Source organism: Somniosus microcephalus, unplaced genomic scaffold, assembly GCF_052327205.1.
Source record: "Somniosus microcephalus isolate GS21.2 unplaced genomic scaffold, FLI_Smic_1.0 unresolved_chr4, whole genome shotgun sequence".
Classification (NCBI taxonomy): domain Eukaryota; kingdom Metazoa; phylum Chordata; class Chondrichthyes; order Squaliformes; family Somniosidae; genus Somniosus; species Somniosus microcephalus.
In genome coordinates, this window is record NW_028225182.1 from 38076974 (window position 1) to 38103647 (window position 26674).

A 26674-nucleotide genomic window follows, 5' to 3' on the forward strand; every position below is an offset into this window, starting at 1 on the left:
CCCTTCACTTCAGAAATGGGAGCTGCTCTGATGGCCCAGTAGCTGCTGCACCAGAAGTTGCTGCACTCAATTCCTGGCTGTGTTGTACGGTTGGTATTAGTCAGGGCAGTAGTCAGGGAGCAGGAACTGTCCTCAGCCTCCTGGGGGCAGGATGGGCAAATCAACCAGGGTCCCTGCTGACCACACACACCCCAGGGTCCCTGCCGCTGACCACATACACCCCAGGGTCCCTGCTGACCACCCCCCCCCAGGGTCCCTGCCGCTGACCACATACACCCCAGGGTCCCTGCTGACCACACACCCCCCAGGGTCCCTGCTGACCACACCCCCCCCAGGGTCCCTGCCGCTGACCACACCCCCCCAGGGTCCCTGCCGCTGACCACACACCCCCCAGGGTCCCTGCTGACCACCCCCCCAGGGTCCCTGCTGACCACCCCCCCCCCCCAGGGTCCCCGCTGACCACACACCCCCCAGGGTCCCTGCTGACCACACCCCCCCAGGGTCCCTGCTGACCACACCCCCCCAGGGTCCCTGCTGACCACCCCCCCCCAGGGTCCCTGCCGCTGACCACCCCCCCCCCAGGGTCCCTGTCACTGACCACCCCCCCCCCAGGGTCCCTGCTGACCCCACACCCCCCAGGGTCCCTGCCGCTGACCACCCCCCCCCAGGGTCCCTGCCGCTGACCACACCACCCAGGGTCCCTGCTGACCACACCCCCCCCAGGGTCCCTGCTGACCACCCCCCCAGGGTCCCTGCTGACCACCCCCCCCAGGGTCCCTGCTGACCACCCCCCCAGGGTCCCTGCTGACCCTACCCCCCAGGGTCCCTGCTGACCCCCCCCCCAGGGTCCCTGCCGCTGACCACCCCCCCCCCCAGGGTCCCTGCCGCTGACCACACACCCCAGGGTCCCTGCCGCTGACCACACCCCCCCCAGGGTCCCTGCCACTGACCACACCCCCCCAGGGTCCCTGCCGCTGACCACACCCCCCCCAGGGTCCCTGCCACTGACCACACACCCCAGGGTCCCTGCCGCTGACCACACACCCCCCAGGGTCCCTGCCGCTGACCACACACCCCCCAGGGTCCCTGCCGCTGACCACACACCCCCCCCAGGGTCCCTGCCGCTGACCACACACCCCCCAGGGTCCCTGCCGCTGACCACTGCACAGTACAGACACACACACACACGGGTGCGGTTGAATGTTGAGCAAGGACATGTTCAGGTTCGGGAGTGTGATGCCACATGCAGTCGAATAGCCTGACGATACTCGCCAGCTGGGCTCAGGCAGGAGATGAGTTCTTGGACCAGCTAGCAGACCACTCACAGCAACGTGGGATCGTACAGGGACATAGCTTTGAATACCCAAGCGCATCCATGTGCGACTTACCTCCTCCCTGCGTTGCCTTTCCCGCTCCTCCTCCAGCTTCTGGAGCGGTGGGACCGAGTTGGATTGCTGCCCCCATGTGGTGGAAGAAGGGATCTGATGAATAAACAACATTTCAGTCTTATCCTGCAACATATCGAATTAACAGCACGAAAACAGGCTATTCGGCCAAACTGGTCCATGCCGGTGATTCTGCTCCACACGAGCCTCCTCCCACCCCTCCATCTACCCCATCAACATAACCTTCTGTTCCTCCCTCATATCTAGCTTCCACTTAAATGCATTGATGCTCTTCACCTCAATTACTCGTGTTAGCGAGTTCCACATTCTAAACGCTCTCTGGGTAAAGAGTTTCTCCTGAACTCCTTATTGGACTTAATGGTGACGACCTTAGATGTATGGCCCCTAGTTCTGGTCTCCCCCACAAGTAAGGGGTGTTATTAACCCCGAGGAGTAAGGGGTCTCCCACATTCAGTGACTTGTCGAACCTCACAAAGTCAAGCTCCATCACTCCTCTGAGCAGGAGGGGTGGGGGGGGGAAAGAGGCCACTGAACGCCATCTACCATACTTTTGTCCACTGATTTAGTCTATGCCCCTTTGTAAGTTCCTGCTCCCATCCACGCAACTTACTGTGCCGCCTAAATTAACGTCATCTGCAATCTTGCATATATAACTCTCTATTCCTTCACCAGAGTCATTAATATATTTACGGTGTAAAGCTGAGGCTCCAGTAGAGATCCCTGGGGAACACCACACATCACATCCTGCCAATCAGAGGACAACCTTTATCCCTGATCTCTTATCCAATCCCAACCAATTACCGACCCACGTCACATGATCAACTCCAAATATCATTGCTCAGGACAGCTGCCAGGAAGCCAGGCAATGACCCATAGGAAGAGGGGAAAAATCCCCACATGGCTTTTAATAGGACGCTTGGACTTTCTGTAGGTAATCTGGAATAACCCTGCCCTCTAACTGCACCTCCTTGCAGCGAGAGAGCCGTACTTTAAGTCAGTTTAATCACAATCCCACACCTGTGAATGGAGGTCCAGGGGAAGGTCGAACAGCAAGTCCGTGTCTCAGCAGATTGAGACGCACCAAACTCATCTCTCAAGAGCACACAGCCAGCAGGGAGATTCTTATCCCGTCAGTCAGGCCGGAATCAAATCCAGGACGCAGGCAAGCCCCCAGAAGCATCCACCAAACCCAAGAGGCAACCGAGAGGTGAGCAGTACCTTGATGTGTGCCAATTGCTGCTGCTGCAAGCGCCTCAGTGCCTCCTGCTGCTGCCGGTGCCTCAGCATCTCCTGTTGCCGCTGGAGCTGCAAGTCCATCTCCTTGCGTTTCCGTTCCTCCTCCTCCAGCCTGCGCCGGGCCTCTTCCTCCAGCTGGCGCCTGCTCTCCTCCTCCTCCAGCCACCGCCGGGTTTCATCTTGCTGCCGCCGGTCTTTCTCCTGGAACAACAAGACACGAGCACGTGCAGTGGCTGAGGCCAATAGCAGAGATGCATTTAAGGGGAAGCTGGATAAAGACAGGAGGGAGAAAGGAATCGAAGGGTATGCCGATCGGGTTGGAGGAAGCAAGGTGGGAGAAGGCTCATGTGGAGCATGGACCAGTTGGGCCGAATGGCCTGTTTCTGTGTTGTAAGTGCTATGGAATGATTTACAACACTGTTCATTTCAGAACTGCCCAGCCTGACAATAGGTTCATGGGAGATGCTTTTTTAAAAAAATGTTTTTTTATTCATTCCTGGGATGTGGGCGTCGCTGGCAAGGCCAGCATTTATTGCCCATTCCCTAATTGCCCTGGAGAAGGTGGTGGTGAGTCACCTTATACAACGGAGTGGCTCGCTCGGCCATTTCAAAGTGCGGAGGTTTGGTCACGGGGCACCCCCATGTGGTCTCCAGTTTCTCAGACCCTGCATAGCATTTTCTGAAGGCACTGGAAAAGCTCGACAGGGTCCGAGGGGCCAACAACTCATCAGACACTTCCGGCTGGGGGTCTCCACATAGAATTGTAAATTAACACGTGCAAGTCAAGCTTTTATAAAATGGAAAATCCCTCTTCCGGGGGGAGTGGGCTGGGAGGTGCTTTCCTTTACATCGCCACACTTTGCTTAACCTGCTTCAATTAAACAGCTGCCACTAAAACTGGGGTAGGGAGAGACTTTGCTACTCTACCCTTACTACACCTACATGTAGCACCCTTGCCTCAGAGTTCAAGTCCCACTCCAGAGACTTGAGCACAAAAATCTAGGCTGACACTCCAGTGCAGCACTGAGGGAGTGCTGCACTGTCTGAGGTGCCGTCTTTAGGATGAGACGTTAAACCAAGAGAGGTTATACGTCTGCTCTCTCAGGTGGACGTAAAAGATCCCATGGCTCTGTTTTGAAGAGGAGCAGGGGAATTCTCCCCGGTGTCCTGGCCAATATTTATCCCTCAGCCATCATCACCAAAACAGACACCAACACATCTCGGATTACTTGTCAGGAGCGGTGAATAATTGCACCAAACACCGCTCTGGAATATGACCATTCCCAGATGAATAGCTGTCAAAGGGCTTGCGTTGGAGGATACACGATCTGTTTTAGGGGCGGGTCCCACACGCGCGCACACACAGTAAAGGTGCGGCAAATCACCTGTTTTCGGATGATGTCCTCCATCTGCCGCCTTTCTTCCTCGTCGCGTCGCCTCAGGGCCTCCTCTTGCCTGCGATCCTCCTCCTCTCTTTGGCGCCGGGCAGCCTCCTCCTGCTGCTCCCTCTGAAATCGGACCACCTCTTCCTGGAAGGAAACGGGTCAGGTTATTTCGGGCCGTGGTTGGGCGAGTCGGCTCCGGTTTGCAGCATGGGAACTTGGCCTTCACCACCCCCCGCCCCAAAATGCAGAAATGAAACAGCAACACACTTGGTTTAAGTCAGTCGAGCTCCAACGTGTTGCTGTTGAACCTAGGTATATTTGAGCCCCAATTTCCAGACATAGTAAAGTGACAGAGAGAAACACCAGGGATAAGTGGCACGGAGTGAGGGGGGTGGGGAATAACCTAACTGAGTCAGCGGAGATGCTCATGATCCCTTTCTGCTGGCTGGCTACAGAGCAGCAGAGGCTTGACTGAAACGAGCAGCAGACCATCAACGGAGAAATTGAAAGGAAAAGTACCTTTTAAAAAGCAAAACAGCATCTTGCAGTTCAGGAATACATACAGGGTGCACTCCCAGCAACTTGCCAAGTTTACTTCACCGGCACGGCTCCGCCCCACAGCCTCGCCCATCAAGGGGGACATGAGCAGCACCGTCACGGGAACACCGCCTGAAAGCTCCCCTCCAAGTCGCACACCATCCTGACTTGGAATTACATCAGAGAATGAGAGGTGATCTCATTGAAACCTATCAAATTCTTAGGAGGGCTTGCCAGGGTAGATGCTGAGAGGCTGTTTCCCCGGCTGGAGAGTCCAGAACTAGGGGGCACAGTCTCAGGATAAGGGGTCGGCCATTTAAGACTGAGATGAGGAGGAATTTCTTCACTCAGAGGGTGGTGAATCTTTGGAATTCTCTGCCCCAGAGGGCTGTGGATGCTCAGTCGTTGAGTATACTCTAGAGGAATCAAGGGATACAGTAATCAGGCAGGAAAGTGGAGTTGAGGTAGATGATCAGCCATGATTTTCTTGAATGACGGAGCAGGCTCGAGGGGCCGTATGGCCGATTCCTGCTCCTATTTCTTATGTTATGTTCAAACGCCACTGTGGGAGCACAGTCAGCACAAGGTCTGCAACGGTTTAAGGAGAAGGAACGCCGAAGGATGGGCAATAAAGACAGCCTTGCATCACCCATGTCCCAAGAACAATTTTTTTTTAAAAATAAGGTACAATTCCAGAGATCGTTCCAATCTCCCCCAGCCCCCAGATTTTCCATCTTTTCTTGTATATGCCAACTTGTTTGGGGAGGGGGGGGGGGGCGGGGGCACTGTCAGCCCTCTGAATACCTCAACCCAAGTGGCTATTCTTCACCAGCAAGCTGAGACGGCGAGTGTTGCCAGGCCTTCTGACCACGGAAGCGTTGCAGCCAAGTCCGATCCTGTACTCACGAAGCACCCGCGCGCGGTGCACCCTCCAGCAGGTGTCAACGACTAGCGATTAGGAGTTCGCGTGCTCCCCTCTCGCCGACCCAGGGACGCGGAGGACCGTAACGCGGCGGCAACGCAGCTCAGGACAGCCAACGGTGCCCACACACACACACGTGGGGCCATTCTGGTCTACGTGGCTTTACACCACAATATATTACAACACTCGGGAGTCGGAAACAATTGCAGATTGCGTATGTCCTGCCTGAAACGGTTAAAGAATTCACTAATCCATATACCAACTGACCTATAGAAGAAACCCACGAAAAGCTTTTGGGACTCAAGTGAGTGAGGTGATGATACAACTACATAGGGACACATTACCTGCTTCCTCCTAGTAAGCTCATCCTCATCCCTACGCTTGCGTTCTTCCTCTTGCCACCGGATTTCATCCTGCCGTTTCCTGTCATCCTCTTCCCTTTTGTTCCTGAGTTCTACGTCTCTTCGCTCCTGCTTTAGCTGAACAAGCAACACTCCTGTTACCCAAGACAATTTGGGGAGCGGTTCATTTCGTTCATCAATACAATTCCCAGAGCCCGGGAGCGCCTCCATCCTGAAAGGATCACAAAATGTGGCGGCAGAGACTATCCACACTGTACACTTCACCCACCCCACTCTCCTGCACCTCTTAGGCTGAATTTACACTGCACCTGCACAAGTATCTGCCTCCGCCTGCGCCAAGAGTCTCAGAAATCTGGAGGAAGGGCAAGGGGTGGTGGCGGTGGCTCGATCTCCAAGGTCTCGTTCGGTTTGGCTCCGGAGTCGGACCCTGACTCCAGACTTACACTACAACTTTCGTGCCCATGAGAAGTAGAAACTACTGTATAGCTGCAAGATAGACGCAGCCGCAATGACCGGCTACAGGTCACTGAAGGATGCCTGGGTTTGGGGGGGGGGGGGGGGGGGGGAGAACGGGGGGAAGAAGAGGGCGAAAGCAGATGGGGAAGAGAGGGAAGGTAAAGAGAGAAAAGGCTTTTATGTTGCCAGACAATCCAGTGTGATCTAAAACAAGCATGGCCAGACATGTTTCAGACGGGGCAGTGTCCCATTGAGCGAGATGATTCCTTTGATGTTAGTTATTCCACCACCCACTCCCCCCACCCGCCTCCGGCCCCAGAATGAAGAGTCTAGTTGTGGGTGCACACAACACACATTTATCTTATACGTCAGTCTTGTTATTTTTCTATGAAACCTTGTACAAACTTCATAATTTTACTAATAATCTTTTAACAAAGAAATTGTTCTGCAGAATGACATAGTAACAAGCTGCAGTTTAATTCAAAAGCCAGGTTAAGTACACAGAAACATAGAAGATAGGAGCAGGAGTAGACCATTTGGCTCCTTGAGCCTGCTCCGCCATTTAATGTGATCATGGCTGATCATCCAAATTCAGTACCCTGGCACTGCTTTCTCCCCATATCCCTTGATCCCTTTAGCCTTAAGAAATATATCCAACTCCTTCTTGAATATATTTAATGAATTGGCCTCAACTGCCTTCTGTGGTAGAGAATTCCACAGGTTCACCACTCTCTGGGTGAAGAAATTCCTCCTCATCTCAGTCCTAAATGGCTTACCCCTATCCTTAGACTGTGACCCCTGGTTCTGGACTCCCCCGTCATCGGGAACATCCTCCTGCATCTAGTCCTGTTAGAATTTTTGTAAGTTTCAATGAGATCCCCTCTCATTCTTCTAAACTCTAGCGAATATAAGCCTAATCGACCCAATCTCTCTTCATACGTCATTCCTGCCATCCCAGGTATCAGTCGGAAGATATTTAACGCAGCAATCAGTTCCCTGGACAGCGCAATTTTAAAGTCAGCGGTGGACATCCACAGACCAGAAGGCCCCACACGTTCAATTCCTAGTCTCCAATCTCAGCCGGTGTGGTCGAAGGGATGCTGCAGTTGGGACGCAGCACTGTTCGGTTGAGGTGGCGGAAAAAATCCACCAGGGCTCCTGCACCTGATCACTACCCAACGAGCCTTGCTGGAAAGCGCATGTGTGGGGACATGATCCAGCTCGGCTGTGATGCTTCCCATGGTGATGAATATCCCGCCAACACCAATGGGTCTGGGGTCATGCACGAGGAATGGACGTAAATAAGGTACCAAAAGATGCTGGCATCCCTGGAAACATATCACCGCAAGAGTCTGCATACAGGATGGGGGGATGGGAAGAGGAAGAGTCCTCTTAATGGTGGAGGAGAATAGTGGTTCCACTATACAGGAAACTTTGATATCCGGCACTGACGGGACCGAGCTGGTGCCGTACCATCAAAAGTGCCGGACATACCAGCGTTAATGTTGAGAGATACGGAACTGCAAAGCTGTGTGTGAATCAACAAACCCTGTTGCTTAGCAACAGCTTCAAAACAGTCGGCTGCAGCTGCAAGCATCTCTAGCTGAAGCTGTTGCTATAGCTACAGACCTTGCAGTGCCTGACTGGGAAAAAAAAAGCAATGAGAACTAAAAAAACGGCTCCCGATTTTTGCCGTTAGATCGAGTATTCCGGACATATAACCTCCGGATAAACCAAAGTCTCCTGTACTTGCAAAAAAAAAAAAAGACTTGCATTTCTATAGCGCCTTTCATGACCACCGGACGTCCCAAAGCACTTCATAGCCAATGAAGTACTTTTTGGAGTGTAGTCACTGTTGTAATGCGGGAAAGGCGGCAGCCAATTTGCACACAGCAAGCTCCCACACACAGCAATGTGATAATGACCAGATCATCCGTTTTAGTGATACTGATTGAGGGATAAATATTGGCCGGGACAGAGTTGGGAACTGGCCTGCTCATCTTCGAAATGGTGTCCTGGGAACTTTATACGTCCACCCGAGAGCGCAGACGGGGGCCTCGGTTTAACGTCTCCGACAATGCGGCGCTCCCTCAACGCTACACTGAAGTGTCAACCTTTGGCTCCGAGGCGAGAGTGCGGCCCGCTGAGCCACGGCGGACACTTGGAATTATTGTGTGGCAGAGGTCTTACCCAGGCACTTTGTCTCCTTTACAGTATCTCCCGTGAACCTATTGCCGGGCCGGCTAGTTATGGAAGATGGGGACATCATTTTCCAGGGAAATGAATCAATGGAATGCTTCAATCTAATATCGGGCTTGAGGCGACCAATACAAAGTGCTCGCGTCTCTTGCAACCAATTATATTAGCGCCTTTTAATAGATTTCAGCCACATAATATTCTGTGCCGCAATGATTTCTAAGCTTATTCGGTGTGGGGAGGCACCTGCAAATACTGACACACGTGCACCAAGTAAATACCGACACACTCGCGGAGATCCCCTGTAAAAACTTCCGCAAGACAGTGACAGCTACCCAAAGGCCAAGAGTTTGGCGGCAGAAAATATTTACTGTAATCGCAACAGAAATAGTGTGTCAACAAATGTTACCACAGGGATGAGGGACTTCAGTTATGAGGAGAGGTTGGAAAAGTTCAGACTGTTCTCCTTGGAACACAGACGGTGAAGAGGTGACCTAATAGAGGTTTTGAAGATGATGAGAGCTTTGGATAGAGTCGAGAGAGAAAAACTACTCCCTCTGGCAAGTGGGTCAATAGCCAAGAGATCACAGATTCAGAATCATTGGGAAAAGATCCAGAGGGAGATGAGGAGAAATGGTTTTCACTCCGAGTTGTCAGGATTTGGAACGCTCGACCTGAAGAGGTGGTGGAAGCTGATCCCATCAATAATTTTAAAGGGGGAGTTGGACGGGTAGTTAAGGATCAGGAACTTACAGGGTTACGGACAAAAAGCGGGGATGTGGGACTCGGCATCACTGCTCTTTCAAAGAGCCAGCATGGGCACGACGGGCCGAATGGCCCCACTCTGCGCTGTAAGTTTCTATGATGCTGCAAAATACAGAATTTGATAACCTCGCTGTCCCCTGGGGAAATGACTCGGACCCTCACAGTCCGGGACCCCGTTTTGAAAACCTACATGACACTCGTACAATTACACTCCAGTAACTGCTGTGAAACAGCCCCACCAAATTAAAACAGGGCGAAGCCAGTCTGTGCAATGCTCAATAAAACAACACAATGGTCTTACTTTTGTAGCTTTCTCTCGTTCTAGTTTTTGAATTTGTTCCAGTAGTGGACCCTGAGATGCTGAATCCCACAAACTACCCGCTTCGCATCCTAGAATAGAAAGTGCACATTTAAAAAAAAAAATCCCACACAGAATCTCTAAAACAAGCAATTTCTAAATTACCACTATTTCACACACAAGTTAATCAAAAACAGGTTTTAGGGTGACGGCCCCCCCCCCATCTGACTTGTATCGATGACCCGTACAGCAGGCAAGAGTTTATCCTGTTCCATCGCTGGCGTGCACCATCTTGAAACAGCCACACTCGCGTGAACACAGTGGAACGGATTCCTTCCTCTTCGCTGTTTAAAAATGTAGCAAAAAGCTTGATGTCGGCCATGTGGCAGTAGCGGTCAACTGCTCTACAAACAGCAGCGACCTCTTGTGGGGAACACTTGTAATGCAATGCTCTTTTTCATTCAAAAGCTTAGAATTTACAATCTAAAGATCTACAAAAAAGGGGCAAAAGTACTCTCTATCACGGGCCCTTCCCCATCCTGCCTGCCCGCAAGGACTGTACCCCAGCAAGACTCCGTGTCTACAGGAAAGCTTTTGGGGAGGGAGAGGGTGAACGCATTTTACAAAGCACCACTGCAAAACGTTGGGCAACTCCCATAATGGACTTCGACATGCCCATATTTATCCAATTATTAGCACGTGTAATACCCATACCGACACTCATCCAACATGCCAGTCCATCGCGTCATTTCTTAAGTCGCTGCACTTCTGTCTAGATAGTGGCAATCTGAAGCAATTGCTGCTCGGAACTACTTGAAGCACTAGGCATCGCCAGAGTGGCTCCTCACCTGAGGGCTGTGAAGCGGAGGTCGGAAGGTCCCAGAGGGACCCCGTTTCGGGCACTGACATAGACCTGTTGATAGGAGGAATCAGATTTTGCTCAGCACACCTGGGGGGACAAAAGTGGGGGAGATCTTCAGTGCTTCCTGATTTTGTTTTTCTCTGGGGCTGGGGACACGAGGAGGGGGATGGCGGTCACTATATAAATATAAATAACAAGCAACAACGAAAAAGAAAAAATGTCTATTCTAAACAATGCTGAAGGCGAGACCGAATGGCAATACTAAATGATCAGGGCCACTGCTTTAAGATGGCCGAAGGAGTCAAATTTTGTTTTTATGACATTGTTTTTGCATTCCACAATTCCGTCCATTTCCATCAGTGATTGTCCAAATCAACGACCAGGCAACCTGCTGGAGACACCAAAGGGCAGCCGCCCAAAACCTCAGTCCTTCAAATGCAAGTGCCCCATTAATCCCACTCTACTGGACCCCTGCACCTCCAGTACTTTCAATTGGTTGGAATTGTGTTAACATTATTGATAACGACTTCAAAATCTGCTTTAAATCACTGCCGACGTAAAAGGAACGTTCTCTCTTGGCTCCGGTAAAACGTTAACAAAACTGAAGATGGCTTTTTTGCGCCATAGAATGCAGCTCTGCTGCCATCCGTTCCCCCTGCGCAATATAAAACGGCCCATTCTCTCCCCTGTGTCAGGGGATACTTGTGAACTACCAGCTGTGCCAGCTCCTCTTCTGTTGGGGAAAGGTGCCGGGAGGTCGGTATCAATGCCCCGCCCCCCCCAAGCTGCGCGAACAGGAGATCCCACACAGGCCGCTCACCAGTTGTTCAGCTAGAAAAGATACTTCGCATGCATGGCTGCAAATTTAAAAGGGACCGCGCACTGAATATGAAAATTAGAGGGAACATTGGTTGGGATAGTGCCACGCCAAAAGCAGCATTTATAGGGGCGCTCCTCCCTTGGTATAACTTAAAGAATCTTCTCCCCCACCCCACCCCCCCCCCCGCCTTTCATGGATACCTTAAAAATTGACCCATGAAAATTCTGTGCATTATATATACCCAAACGCACCTCATATTCACTGAGTAAAGATACAGGAAATGCACAACATTGGGATCTAAAGAAACGTCGGAGTCCCACAAGAGACCTCGCATTGACCAGCTGTGCATTCCCAGCACTTTGTTTTATTTCCTATTTTCGGTGTCTGCTACTTTTTCTTTTTCTCCCCGTACATCAGGAGGTGCCTTTCTCCAGTTGTGCTGGAGGGAATGTGATTTGAACACAGTGGCTTCACAGGGGACTGCCGATGGTGCAGGCAGGTGATGTCAGTGCTGACCCTAGTCTGGCTGCCAGCCCAGTGACCACCCTCCTACTCATCGTCCTCCAAATACATTGATGCAACGAACATAGGGACATAGGAACAGGAGGAGGTCATTCAGCCCCTCGAGCCTGTTCCGCCACTCAATGAGATCATGGCTGATCTGCGACCTAACTCTCTACACCCGCCTTTGCCCCATATCCCATAATACCTTTGGTTATCAAAAAGCTTATCAATCTCAGATTTAAAATTAACCCAACATCAATTGCCGTTTGCGGAAGAGAGTTCCCAATTTCTACCTTTGTGTGTAGAAATGTTTTCCTAGCTTCACTTCGGAAAGGCCTGGCTCGAATATTTAGTCGATGTGCAATATTCCCGGTTTGGAGGTCCCGCGCAGCCGGCTCACCGGCTTTTAAATGGAAAACCACGCATGCGCGGAAATGTGAATGGGCCGCGCATTCCGTTAAAGGGGCCTCGCACCCAAAAAAAATTGGAAAAAACATTGGCTATGTCACCTAGTCCTAGACCCCCCAACCAGCAGAAATAATTTCTCTCTATCCACCTTATCAGTTCCCCTTAATATCTTGAAAACTTTGATCAATTCACCCCTTAACCTTCTGAATTCCAGGGAATACAGCCCTAGTTAAAAATCTCAAGCAGCCACTAAGCACATAACAGCCTCCTGCAGCAATTCTTATATTAGCCTCCGCTCAGTTCCACCTCTCCCAAAAATTCCCACGGTAATGCAAAAATATAATCTTGCATTAGAATAGTATGTGCAGCTTCCATCACGTCCGGGTTTCCACACGGGAGACCGGGAGGTCAAATGTTCACTTGTTCCGTTTGCCCTTTGCTGCAGAGTGTGATCTCTAACCCCCTGATCTGCCCCAGTGCGACAGACCGGGACGTGGTCCCACAATTGCCCCTGCCTGGCAAGTTCTCATTGGGAAGATCATCGGGCAGCAAGGTGAAATTGGGGCTCTGTGGGTGGCCTCCAGCAGTGGACTGGCTCACAATGGTCCACTGATATGAGGGAAAGGAGACAAATCCTTAAAGTCAATGCTGGGAAGGTACTTCTGGCCTGTTATGGACTAGGTGCCGAATCAAGCATTTGCGTCGATGGATTAAAAGCATCACACAAGCAGCAGTTTAAAGAACATCGGCAAATCCCTGCTATAGCATACTGGTTTCGCTGCAGTTAATAACACTAAATGTACCACCTTTTATTTAATCCTTTCTTTGTTTAACTATAAAAGAAAACAGCCCTACTGCATTTATTTCAGCGTTGTACATATAAGGGAGTAAAATTCATTACCTTGATTTGAGGGCCTGGATCTGCTGCAGGAACAGCACAAGTTGCTGCTGTTGCTGGGGTGTCATGTTCGACTTCTGCTGCAGTGCACACTGCACAAGCTGTTGCCGGCTACAAAAACAAGGAGAACCGTTATAACTGCGTCGTCGACTGTTAAATGTTCGTTTTTGTACTCGAGAGGAGGGATGGCTGTTCCACTGCCCGGAACCCTTTCCCACTCTTGGGGCACTCGGCGCCATTACAAGACCAGGCGTAGCAGAGTTAGATGAAGCTCCCTCGACTCTGCCCACATTGCACCATCAGCCCCAACCTCAAAAGAGCACCCCCTCCTAATGCACCAGTGTGACCATTTCTCATCCCCCGCCATCATGTGCCCCAGGCAGTGCTGAATTAGAGGAAGCTTCGTGCTGTGAGCCTGTAACCCACCAGGAAGCAGACAGGCTCTGCCCAAGGCAAGTTCAACTTAAAACTGCACAACTCCCTGCCCTCAAGTATATCATTCAATGACGAATCCCCATTAAAAAAAAGACTTGTATTTCTATAGCGCCTTTCACAGCCTCAGGACGTCCCAAAGCGCTTCATAGCCAATGAAGTGCTTTTGAAGTGTAGTCACTGTTGTAATGTTGGAAACCCGGCAGCCAATTTGCACACAGCAAGCTCCCACAAACAGCAATGCGATTATAACCAGATAATCTGTTTAGTGATGTTGAATGAGGAATAAATACTGGCCAGAACACCTGGGAGAACTCCCCTGCTCTTCTTTAAATAGTGCCATGGGATCTTTTACGTCCACCTGAGGGGGCAGACTCAGTTTAACATCTCATCTGAAAGATGGCACCTCCGACAGTGCAGCACTCCCTCAGTACAAGCATGCAGGTGCAACAGGCGGTTAAGAAGGCAAATGGTATGTTGGCCTTCGTAGCAAGAGGGTTCGAGTACAGGAGCAAGGATGTCTTGCTGCAGTTGTACAGGGCCTTGGTGAGACCGCACCTTGAGTATTGTGTACAGTTTTGGTCGCCTTATCTGAGGAAGGATGTTCTTGCCATGGAAGGAGTGCAGTGAAGATTCACCAGACTGATACTTGGGATGGCAGGAATGATGTATGAGGAGAGATTGTGTCGATTGGGCTTATACTCACTGGAGTTTAGAAGATTGAGAGGGAATCTCATCGAAACCTATAAAATTCTGTCAGGCCTGGACAGACTAGATGCAGGAAGGATGTTTCTGATGGCCGGGGAGTCCAGAACCAGGGGTCATAGTCTAAGGATAAGGGGTAAGCCATTTAGGACTGAAATGAGGAGGAATTTCTTCACCCAGAGAGTGGTGAACCTGTGGAATTCTCTGCCAGAGGGCAGTGGAGGCCAGTTCATTAAATATATTCAAGAAGGAGTTGGATATATTTCTTAAGGCTAAAGGGATCAAGGGATATGGGGAGAAAGCAGGGACAGGGTACTGAATTTGGATGATCAGCCATGATCTCATTGAATGGCGGAGCAGGCTCGAGGGTCCGAATGGCCTACTCCTGCTCCTATCTTCTATGTTTCTATGTACTGCACTGGAGTGTCAGCCTAGATTTTTGTGCACCAGTCAAACACCCAAGGCAAGGAGAAAAGTAACTAGTCATATGCATCACCCAGTAAAAGCTGGTGAAAATAAGTCAGAACAGGAAATGCTGGGAATGTGCGGCACCGTCTGGCGATGGGCCTACAATGACCCATCCTTTCGCTTTACAGATGCTGGTGGACCAGTCAACCATTTCTAATTTTATCTCACACTAATGGATCGTCCGTGACAGTGCTCACAGGAGGAGCACTATACTGTGTAATGCACAATTACTCTATTCAACTTGGGAACCTGGGTTCAGATTCAGGCCATCCTGCTGAGATTAAAGTTATCTCTTTCCCAGCAACATATGGTCCCGAGTGAACCCAGATCCTAGTGACGACGGTGGGCACACACACACACCTGCCCACCTATTTTGGATACAGTTAGCAATAGTGGGGGAAATCAGTAGGGGGTGCCTTTCTCAAGCTGGGAGTCGAGATGCATCATTGGGAGGTACCGCAGACTGAACTTTATTCCAATTAGCCCATGATGCAGCTTATCTGAGGGTGGTTAATGCCAGCAAGGAGTGCAAAAAGATGTTCCATTTCCCAACACCATTCATCTTGACCAGCACAAAGGAGTCATAAAAGAAAAAAGGTTGGATTGAAGACTGCAGAGAAATCAGTTCAACTCGTTACTTTATAAAACACAAGTTCTGCCCCAGCAGGAGCAGGGTGTCCAATTCTGGGCACCACACTTTGGGAAGGACGTGAAGGCTTTGGAAAGGGTATAGAAGAGATTTACTAGAATGGTTCCAGGGATGAGGGATGACAGTTACGTGGATAGACTGGAAAAGCTGGGGTTGTTCTCCTTAGAGCAGAGAAGGCCAAGTGGAAATTTGATAGAGGTATTTAAAATCATGAAGGAGTTTGATAGAGTAAATAAAGAGAAACTGTTTCCCATGGCTGAAGGGTCACTAATGAGACAGCACAGATTTAAGGTGATTGGCCAAAAAACCAGACGCGACATGAGGGAAAAAAATATACGCAACAAGGGGTTAGGATTTGGAATGCACTGCCTGATAGGCTGGTGGATACAGATTCAATAGTAGCCTTCAAAAGGAAATTTGATAAATACTTGAAGGAGAAAAAATTGCAGGGATATGGGGAAAGAGCGGGGGAGGTGCCCGGGCCGAGTCCAGCTCGGTACGGATCATGAAACATGGCATGCAAGGCTCAGGGATCACTCCATGCAGTGCGCACCTCAATTAGGTGTCCGGAATTTGAAGAAATATTTTTATGCAATGATTTGACAATGATGTTGACAGGACTGGAGAATTTTAGCTGTGAGGAAAGATTGGATAGGCTGGTTTTTTTTCCTTTGGAACAGAGGGGGCTGAGCGGCGATTTAATTGAGGTGTATAAAATGATGAGGGGCCTAGATAGAGTGGATAGGAAGGACCTATTTCCCTTGGCAGAAAGGTCAATAATCAGGGGGCATAGATTTAAAGTAGTTGGTTAGAAGGATTAGAGGGGAGATGAGGGGGAAAAATATTTCACCCAGAGGGTGGTGGGGGTCTGGAACTCACTGCCTGAAAGGGTGGTCAAGGCAGAAACCCTCGTCACATTTAAAAAGTACTTGGATGTGCCCTTGAAGTGCCGTAACCTACAGGGCTACGGACCAAGAGCTGGAAAGTGGGATTAACTGGACAGCTCCTCTTAGTCTGGCACAGATGGGCTGACTGGCCTCCTTCTGTGCCGTAAATGTCTATGATTCTGTCACTTGCATGATGTGGAGTGTGGGGGGGGGGGGGGGGGGTAATAAAAGAAACACTGCCGGTCTGGGTGTGCCCGACAGCCTGTAGAGCTCAGGTTGGGTTTTTTTTTTGGTTCTTGTTACCTGTTTATGAGTTGCACAAACTGCTGGTACTGAAGCTGATGATACAGGGCAGCTGCCAACTCCCGCTGCTTTTTCAGTCTCCCCTGGTCCATGTCGCCCTACCAAGACCAAACAAACTCCATTTGAAAAAAAAACACAAAACCAGAGTTCTCCAACTTTCCAATAAACATGTGCTCTGTAAAAACCAATTCTGCAAATAGACTTCTTGATCACCTTTACATTTAGGATTTAACCACAGGCAAACATTTCTACTGGTTAATCTTGTGAGACACCTGTGAAATGCAGATAAGGAGAAAAATAAAATGAAAAAAATGGTAGACTATTAAATACTGACATTTATTAAAAATTTATTAAAATAAAGAGTTATTTTATTTTTAACTATCAGTAGTTCACCTACTTATCGGCCAATTGGGGAAGGGGGGGGGGGGTTGTTGGGAAGGGGGCGGATGGAGGTGGGAAGACACTGAGTTAGCCCGCTCTGTGAAGTCTAGTGTGTGCACGTGCGTGTGTGTGCACGTGTGTGTGTGTGGGAGGACTGGATTTCTGTTGGCTCCAAGCCGCAGTGTTGCCCAGGCACATCCCACAGCAACACGCACCTCACCCAGTCACCAGACACCAGCAATATGGAGTCGCTTCGATTTGCACGTCATCTCTTGACACGGAAATAACACGGTGCGGAATTTATTTTTGGGGGAAGAAAAAACAAGATACATCTACGATTTTAGTCAGAGTCTCGGGGTAACACTGCCTGCCACATACTGACGTCTAATTTTTTTTTTTTTTGTTTACAGCCAACGTGCGCCTCCTACCTGCTGACACAAAGTAGCATTTTCAGCAGGGCTGTGAGGAGACCACAATTCCACTTGTCCGTTCTCTTGGTTGCTTGGTTGGTGGTTTACAGAATAAGGGACAAGCTGTCAAGAAAGGGAGGACAAGGACCCCAAAAAAAAATTTATTCTTAATTTAAACTCCTAGTGGAAAGAATGCAATGGTCAAGTGGCAACCTAAAACGACAATCGACTACCAAAAAGCAATGGCAAGTGGTTAAAATGACAAATACGACGGAGCAGGATTCGGATCTGGATACGGGGGGGGGGTGGGGGGGGGGAGGGGAGGGGAGGGCCGCCATTCCTCCGTGGGGAGGCGATAACCATTGGCCACACACTTTGGCAAGGGGGGGGGGGGGGGGGGGGGGAGAAAGAAAAATAAAATGGGAGGACAGCTCACTGCAGACTTGCCACCTCCTCAAGAGCACCACTGCAGGGGACCAGGGACAATGCCCAGCCTGAGCTGGGGGAGAGAGAGGGAGCCAGGGTGCCCGATTCTGAAGAATACAGGAGAAGGGGAGATGGGCAGAATGCAAGAAAGGAATTAAAAAACATCAACCTACTCCAAAGATTTTTTTCTGGACACGTTACTTAATGATTTTGAAAAAACGACTTTCCAATCCAGTCTGCTTTGTCAACAAGCCTGGTTCTGAAATCGGAGACCCGCTCTATACCCGAGGCCAGCGAGACAAATCAATTCGATTTAGTGGTTCGCCACAACTTCAGTACTTAAGTGCAAGCTGTGTCCAAATTAATCCTCCAATCTAAACCAAGGAACAGCTCCACAAATGTACGGTATTTCAGTAAAAAGGAAAGGAATAAGTAAAGAGGAGCCGTTATTACGCCTTCACTTAAATGGAGTCGGTGGAATACACAAACACAAGAGCCACCTCGCCCGCCCCCAACTATGAGCCACAATCAAATTGGCAGCTGTTTCTCTACAGAATCCCTTCTCCCGCTCAAGGAGCACAGCAGATTGCCGGCGCGCTGTTGGGCAGGTCCAGCTTCCTTTGCCACTTCCCCCATTAGAAAACAAACAATCCCCTTGATAAGAATGGAAAATTAACACACAGGCTGATGTTTTGGCACCTCGCGCTGGTACCAGTCAAACGAGAAACCATTTCACTCCATACGCACGGTTCCGTATTTAAAAGGAAGCTTTCAAAGCAGCATGGCTGGTAGGTGGCACCATGACCTCGGACCATGGTGTGCAACACTAGGGAGTCAGAGGTTGTAGGTTCATGTCCGCGCTCCACCCTTTTCTCGATGACAGCCACTGAGGCGACTGCAGCATCACCTGGGAACTGGATAGAGCTACTGGCAGACCAGCAGCACACATGCCCTGATCACCCGAGGGTTTGTAAGCTGGCTACGCATCCCTGCGGTACCAGAGACTGAGGACCATGATTAGGGATTTCGACAAGGCCCCACCCCCCAAATCAGCATAACAGCACCCACTGGGAGCGGCATATCAAGAGGCTGCAGGTTAAAAAAAAGTCTGCCATCACAAATTACGCATCCGGAGAACTTGGCTCAATTCAGTACGGTGAGGGAGGAGACAAAGAAAAAGGAGAGGGAGAGCGCTGATCTGGGTCACCCAAGCTCTTCCCTCCCTCGAGCCGGTTACAAGACAGGTGTTCATATGCACGCGCACAAACACAACTAAAAAAGGTGTGCACACGCACACATGTTGGGGGCGGGGGGCGGCAAAGGGAAGGAAATGCAAAAAGTAACAAACTGCAGACATCTGAATAAGCTCACTACACCCTCCCCTCCCATCCCAGGAACATTGAAGCCTGGAAGATAATGTTTGGTTTGCTTACCAGCAACGGTGGTGGAGAGGGTCCAGGAGCAAAAGGCACTCGTCCCCACATTTTAATCACATCCCCCAGAGGCTGGAAACCCTCATCGCAACCCCGTTTGACCAGCAGGGACATGGGGAAATATCCAGCTTGGAACCAGTCAGCCATTTCCTGTGTCGTGAACGGACCTAAAGAAAAACAATTAACATTAAAAGAAAGTTATTTTCAGCTTCCCTATTTTGGAAAAAAAAACAAGTAATTGACCCCCCCGCCCCTGTTCCGCCATTCAATCAGATCATGGCTGTTCTGTACCGCAACTCCATTCACCCGCTGTGGTTGCATATTCCCAGATATACTTAGAATCATAGAATAGTACAGCACAGGAGGCCATTCAGCCCAGAGTCTGCGCCGGCTCTTTCGAAGAGCAGTCTAGTTAGCCCCGGTCTTTCCCCATATTCCTGCAATTCCAGATCGCCACTGTCTCCGTGTGAGCAGCCCATTCAATCGCAGAGGGCAGCAGTTTGGTCATCTGACCTCCATGTGACATGCATTGTCCAGGTTTTTTTTTTGAACCCGGCGCAGTCAGTAGCAAAGGATCGTAAATCGGGAGCAGAGACCGTGTCTGACTCTCTCTCCCCCTGCCTTCTCCCAGAAGCTTTGATGCCAAGTGTAGTGAGGCCATGGCTGCCCTGGGCGAGGTCGGGTGAATCAGCAGAGGCTGGGAATGGGACTTGCGACTTTCTGCTCTGTGCAGTTTAGTACTACACCAAGTGACGGCCAAGTGAATCGAATCCACCCGCGATAGCCAGACAGTTCGCAACTTCAGCGTCAAGTTTGACCCCGAGATGAGCTTCCGATCACATATCCACCCGATCACTAAAAACCATCCATGTCTTTGTTACCTCCAGACTTCACTATTCCAACGCACTCCTGGCCGGCCTCCCAAGTTCTATCCTCCGTAAACTTGAGGTCATCCAATACTCTGCTGCCCGTGTCCGAACTGGCACCAAGTCCCGCTCGCCCATCACACGCTGTGCTCGCTGACCTACATTAGCTCCCGATTAAGCAACGCGGTGATTTTAAAATTCTCATCCTTGTTTTCAAATCCCTCCACAGCCTCGCTCCTCTCCCAATCTCTAACCTCCTGTGACCCTCCGCGATCTCTGCGCTTCTCCAGTTCTGGCCGCTTGAGCATCCCCAATTTCAATCTTTCTACCACTGGCGGCCGTGCCTTCAGCTGCCAAGGCCCTAAGCTCTGGAATTCCTTCCCTAAACCTCTCCGCCTCTCTCTCCTCCTTTAAATTTGACCAACCTTTTTGGTCATCTGCCCTAGTATCTCCATATGTGACTTGGTGTCAAATTTTGTTCGGTAATGCTCCTTTGAAGAGCCTTGGGACGTTTTACTACGTTAAAAGCACTATAGCGGTTGCTGTAGTAAGGAGGTCAGAGGTCTAGCCAATTCTCCTTGTCGAGTCGCACTTCCGATTGTTGGGAGCTCGGTTTACCTTGTATCTCTCCCTGCGGGTCCTTGTAGAACCATTTCATGGCTGCCTCGTGCGAGAGGGGTAAGGCAGCGGCAGCTCGGCTCCTCTGATCCTGCATCATCTCCACGAACCGCTCATCGTCCAGAGAGTTGTCGTGCAGCGACGCGACCATTTTTTCAGCTTCCTGCGGCAGAGAAACCACAAGGCGGGAAAGACCGTGAAAAGTCTTGAGGGGGTGGAGCTGAACGCTCGCGCTGCCGTTTTGAGGGCCGCCTTTTCATTTTAAAATCAGGCTCAACCTTCAAGGGGGGTGGGGGGGGGGGGGGGGGGGGAGAAAGAGACGGTGCCCCTCGTACCTAGCAATGTTCCGTATAATTTTAGTTGGTGGGCGGCCCCTTTAACTAGCTGCTCGGCCCAGGAACACCGATACCTAGGCACATGCACTTCTACGAATAAGGGCATTGTGGTGTGAGCAGATTCGGAAACCTTTGGTAATCCTCCAAAACAAAACGGACAACAAATGTATCACAAATTAAACCTTAAGAGGGTCTGTATTTGAGAGGCACAGTTTTAACGTAAAATAATCAGCTACAATTTTTAACCTCAAGTTTTAAGAAAATGCCCATTTGGGGGCGGGATAAAATGCAGCCTGCAGTGTCGCCGCTGTTTCCAGGGTGGCAGGTTCCTGGATTTCAGCTTCTTTAGGACAATGTGGCATGGCACAGAAATATCACCCCCCCCCCACCCCCCGACCCGCCAACCCCGAAACAGAAGAGCCCTCTCTTCCCTACCTGTTCAAAACGTTTCATCCCTTCATCGTCATCATTGTCCGCTGGTGCAAATTCAGCAGTGGTGCCGGGGTAAGGAGGAGAGGAGGAAGGTGAAGAGGACGACAATGTGGACACCGTTGCTGGACTTAGCTGAGCAGGCTGGCCCAAATTAACAGCTTCTGCGCGAGAATAAAAAAAAAAATCAAAAAAGGTCAAGAGTCGGAGCGTACACGCGGACAAAATAAATCCTGAAATTCAGCCTTTTAAACCGAGACGGTCGGGCAGCACCTCGGTAACACAGCACTGGAGCTGCGTCGAAGAATGCAGCACTTCAGATTGAGCCCATGATTCCCCCATACAATAAGCCTCCACAGTCCCGCCTTCGAATGACAGCGCGTCGAGGTCAGTTTACATCTCCACAGCGAGGGAAGTGAGCTTGGGAGCTACATAGGATTACATTGGATATACGGCACAGAAACAGGCCACTTGGCCCAGCCAGTCCGTGCCGGCGTTTATGCTCCACTCGAGCCTCCTCCCGTCTTTCCTCGTCTAAATCCATCATCGTAACCCTCTGTTCCCTTCTCCCTCGTATGCTTGGCCAACCTCCCCTCGTACGCTCGGCCAACCTCCCCTCGTACGCTCGGCCAACCTCCCCTCGTACGCTCGGCCAACCTCCCCTCGTACGCTTGGCCAATCTCCCCTCGTACGCTTGGCCAATCTCCCCTCGTACGCTTGGCCAATCTCCCCCCGTACGCTTGGCCAATCTCCCCTCGTATGCTTGGCCAATCTCCCCTCGTATGCTTGTCCAGCCCCAATGCTAAAAGCAGAAAATGCTGGAATGACATAGCATCCGAAGGGAAGACAGTCAACGCATATCGGGTTTAGACCCTTTGTCAGAACTGGTTTTAACAAACAGTCCACCCTCAAAATGCCAACTGTCTTTCCTAGTTACTGATCAGCCATGATGTGTACTACCAGTACTTTCTGCTTTTATTTCCAATTCCCAGGAATTTTTTCCCCCCTTCTCAAGGGGAAATGAGAAGCGCAGTCAGCAAGACTCTCAGCCCCTGCAGCTGGTTAGACAACGGCACTGGTAAAAAATCACGTTTACAAAAACCTTTCTACAAATTGCAGGGATATGGGGGAAAGAGCAGGGCGGGGGGAAAATGGGACTAACTGCATTGCTCCTCGAAAGAGCCGGCGCAGACTCGATGGGCCAAACGGCCTCCTTACTATTCTATGTTTCGATGAAACTGCTTTCTAACCACTTCAACACAACCGCATCGATAAGTGGAGCACACAGGAAGAGAGAAAACCATTTTAGACGGCCAATTGGATTTGTTAAAACTTTCAACAAAAATACTCTCACTTTAACAGATGGGAAACTTAAAACAAAAAAAGCATTTTCTTTCGAACAGGGGAATGAGTATCAGGTCCACAGGGAGAAACATTTCGTCTCTGGGTCAGAACGTTCTGGGTTCTGGACCCAATCCAGGACTTAGGCGCGTTATAACAGTGACTACGCTTCTGTAATGAAATCTGTTTGTCTTGATCCTGTATTTCCTGTACTCATGTATATTACCCTCCCCCACACTGCATAGTTTCACTTCCTCTCTCCTGACTAACCTGGAAGGTTCCAGGTCTTGGCTCCGCCCCGGACTTCTCTTACATAAAGATCACCGGATCTGTATGACTCATTCCTGTGAGCCAGTCGGTGTGTTGAGATGTAGCTCTGATCTTCGTGATTAAAAGCCAACTTGTTTAAGCCTATAACTTCTAGTTTTGTGGTTATTGAAGGCACATCAATTTTAATCACTAAAGAATACTAGGATGGATCGACTCCTAAAACCACAGCGTCTGGACTTGGATCCACATTCTGCTGAAGCATCAAATCAATTTGGACACTGGCTCAAATGCTTCGAACTCTTCGCGAGGGTCTCATCCGCTAGCGAGGTAGATAAACTGAGTCTACTGACTACTCGCGTTAATCATCGGATTTATTCGTTCATCCGGGACGCCACCTCTTACACGGAGGCCATCACTATCCTGAAGGCCCAATACCAGAGGCCGGTAAACGAAGTGTACGCCAGACATCTGCTGGCTACACGCAGGCAGCGACCTGAGGAATCAATGGACGATTTCTTACAGGGCCTAAAGGACTTGGTCCGGGACTGTAACTGCAAGGCCGTGACGGCCAACGTGTACTCTGACGAATTGGTCCGCGATTCCTTCATCACGGGCCTCAAATCGAATTATATCCGGCAGAGACTGCTGGAGAAGGAGGTCCTGGACTTAAAAAAGGCAGTGGCCACTGCGCGATCGCTGGACGTGGCCCAGAAAAACTCTCGACTCTTATTCTTCCGGCCATGCGGCCCTCACCGCCTCGTGCGCGCCGACATCTTGGAATCAGCCATCTTCCCCATCCAGGTCTCAGACCAGCTCTACGCCGCCGGAGTCCCCACACAGAAGTTCACCCAGGAGTCCTACTACAGCGGCAATGTCTCGAGGCCCGAAATGCTACTTCTGCGGCCAGGCCAAGCACCCCAGACAACGATGCCCAGCGAAGGACGCTACATGCTTCAAATGTAAGAAAAAGGGGCATTTTAGCAAAGTCTGCAGGGGGAATCCGATTTCCAACTCCATCACCGCCTCGTGCGTGCCGCCATCTTGGGATCCGCCATCTTTTCCCGACTCAACGGCCGCCCAGGGCCCAACAGTGGCTTCGATCACGGTGGATCAATCCAGGCCACACCCGTTGACAAAATCCATGATGGACATACAGGTAAACGGGAATTTAACGAAATGTTTAATTGACTGTGGGAGTACCGAGAGTTTTATCCACCCTAGCCTGGTACGGCGGCACTCATTAACGGTAACCTCTACACGGAGCAGAATTGCTATGGCTGCTAAGCCCCACACTTCGGACATTTTGGGCTACTGTGTGGTAACACTGACTGTAAAAGGCACGGACTACAAGGATTTTAAACTCCTCGTGATGCCAGAACTCTGTGTTAATGTAATCTTGGGCCTGGACTTCCAGTGCCACCACGAAAGTGTCACGCTAGCATATGGCGGGTCCCAGCCGCCACTCACAGTCTGTGGCCTATCGACCTTAAAAATCAGCCCGCCCTCTTTATTCGCTAATCTCGCTCCGAACTGTAGGCCCATAGCGACCAAAAGTAGACGGTACAGTCTGGAAGACAGACACTTTATCAAGGCGGAAGTGGACAGACTCCTGCGGGAAGGCATTATTGAATGCAGTACCAGTCCGTTGCGTGCCCAAGTAGTCATAGTTAAAAATAGCGAAAAGAAACGGATGGTAATTGACTAGCCAGACTGTTAATATTTATACCCAGCTGGACGCCTACCCTTTACCCCGCATATCAGAAATGGTCAACCAGATTGCGCAATACCGAGTCTTCTCGACTATCGACCTCAAATCCGCGTATCACCAGCTCCCCATTAGAACGGAGGACCGCCCATACACCGCCTTTGAGGCGAACGGACGCCTCTACCATTTTCTCAGAGTGCCCTTCGGGGTAACAAATGGGGTCTCGGTCTTCCAACGTGAGATGGACCGCATGGTTGACGAGAATAAACTACAAGCTACCTACCCCTATCTGGACAATGTCACTATCTGCAGGCACAACCAGCAAGACCACGATCTAAATCTTGCGAGATTTTTAAAAACTGCCCTAAAGCTGAATCTAACCTACAACGAAGACAAATGTGTCTTCAACACAACCAGTCTCTGTATCCTCAGCTGTGTGGTGGAAGATGGGGTAATTGGACCGGACCCTGACCGATTACGCCCCCTAAAGGAACTGCCCCTGCCACACAATCCCAAAGCTTTAAAAAGGTGCCTGGGATTTTTTTCATATTATGCCCAATGGGTGCCCAATTACTCTGATAAGGCCCGACCCCTCATTAAATCGACGTCCTTCCCACTATCAGCTGAAGCTCGGAAGGCTTTCACCAGTATCAAACAGGACATTGAAAGGGCTGCACTGTGTGCAGTGGACGAAAGCATTCCCTTTCAAGTCGAAAGCGATGCGTCAGACTTTGCCTTAGCTGCGACCCTCAATCAGGCTGGGAGACCTGTGGCCTTCTTCGCCCGAACCCTTCAGGGACCTGAAATCAGGCACTCTTCTGTCGAGAAGGAGGCACAGGCTATAGTGGAGGCAGTGCGGCACTGGAGACACTACCTAGCCGGCAAACGTTTCACCCTGCTCACCGACCAGTGGTCGGTGGCTTTCATGTTTAATAACAAAGGGGGAAAATCAAGAATGGCAAAATACTCAGGTGGAGGATCGAACTATCCACGTTCGACTATGATATTATGTACAGGCCGGGAGCCCTTAATGAACCCCCAGACGCCCTATCGCGGGGAATGTGTGCCAGCATTCATACGGACAAATTACAGGGTCTCCACAACGACCTCTGTCACCCAGGGGTCACCCGACTATACCATTTTATAAAGTCCCGCAATCTGCCCCACTCCATCGAGGAGGTCAGGATAATGACCAGAGCCTGCCGCATCTGTGCGGAATGCAAGCCTCGTTTCTACAGGCCTGACCGTGCACACCTTATCAAAGCCACACGGCCATTCGAGCGCCTAAGTCTGGACTTCAAGGGACCCCTTCCCTCTGCCGACCGTAACGTATACTTCCTCAATATCATCGATGAATATTCCCGCTTCCCCTTCGCCATTCCCTGCCCAGACATGACCAGTGTCTCGGTAATCTATTCTGCATGTTTGGCATGCCGAACTACATACACAGCGATAGGGGGACGTCATTCATGAGTGACGAACTGCGACAGTTCTTGCTCTCGAAGGGGATAGCCACTAGCAGAACCACTAGCTACAACCCCCGGGGTAATGGGCAAGTGGAAAGGGAGAATGCTACTGTTTGGAAGGCTGTCACGTTAGCCTTAAAGTCAAAAGGCCTTCCGACCTCCCGCTGGCAGGAAGTCCTCCCAGACGTGCTCCACTCCATAAGGTCTCTGTTATGTACTGCCACTAACGCTACCCCTCACGAAAAGATGTTCGTTTTCCCCCGGAAATCCACCTTGGGCATATCTCTACCCGCGTGGCTGACGTCTCCGGGGACAGTACTATTGCGGAAGCACGTGAGAGGCCATAAAACGGACCCCCTTGTGGAAAAGGTACAGCTCCTCCATGCAAACCCTCAGTACGCCTATATCGAATACTCTGACGGGCGAGAGGACACTGTTTCCATAAAAGACCTCGCTCCCTCGGGGAGCGGAGAGAACGATGAGAGACTACCCGAG

General features: G+C 50.5%; 1 protein-coding gene across 1 annotated transcript in view; it reads right to left on the reverse strand.

Moving 5' to 3' along the window:
• LOC147090575 (GRB10-interacting GYF protein 2-like) overlaps positions 1–26674 on the reverse strand; it is a 136616-nt gene that overhangs the window by 20675 nt on the left and 89267 nt on the right. Inside the window, exons 16-27 of the mRNA XM_085977074.1 lie at positions 21404–21561; positions 20634–20796; positions 19150–19316; positions 17309–17413; positions 16500–16597; positions 13059–13166; positions 10412–10512; positions 9567–9655; positions 5831–5965; positions 4028–4171; positions 2625–2843; positions 1137–1481 (exon numbers count right to left, since the gene is read on the reverse strand). Of these exons, the coding sequence (XP_085833200.1) occupies positions 1137–1481; positions 2625–2843; positions 4028–4171; positions 5831–5965; positions 9567–9655; positions 10412–10512; positions 13059–13166; positions 16500–16597; positions 17309–17413; positions 19150–19316; positions 20634–20796; positions 21404–21561 (1832 nt within the window). The remainder of the gene's footprint in view (positions 1–1136; positions 1482–2624; positions 2844–4027; positions 4172–5830; positions 5966–9566; positions 9656–10411; positions 10513–13058; positions 13167–16499; positions 16598–17308; positions 17414–19149; positions 19317–20633; positions 20797–21403; positions 21562–26674) is intronic.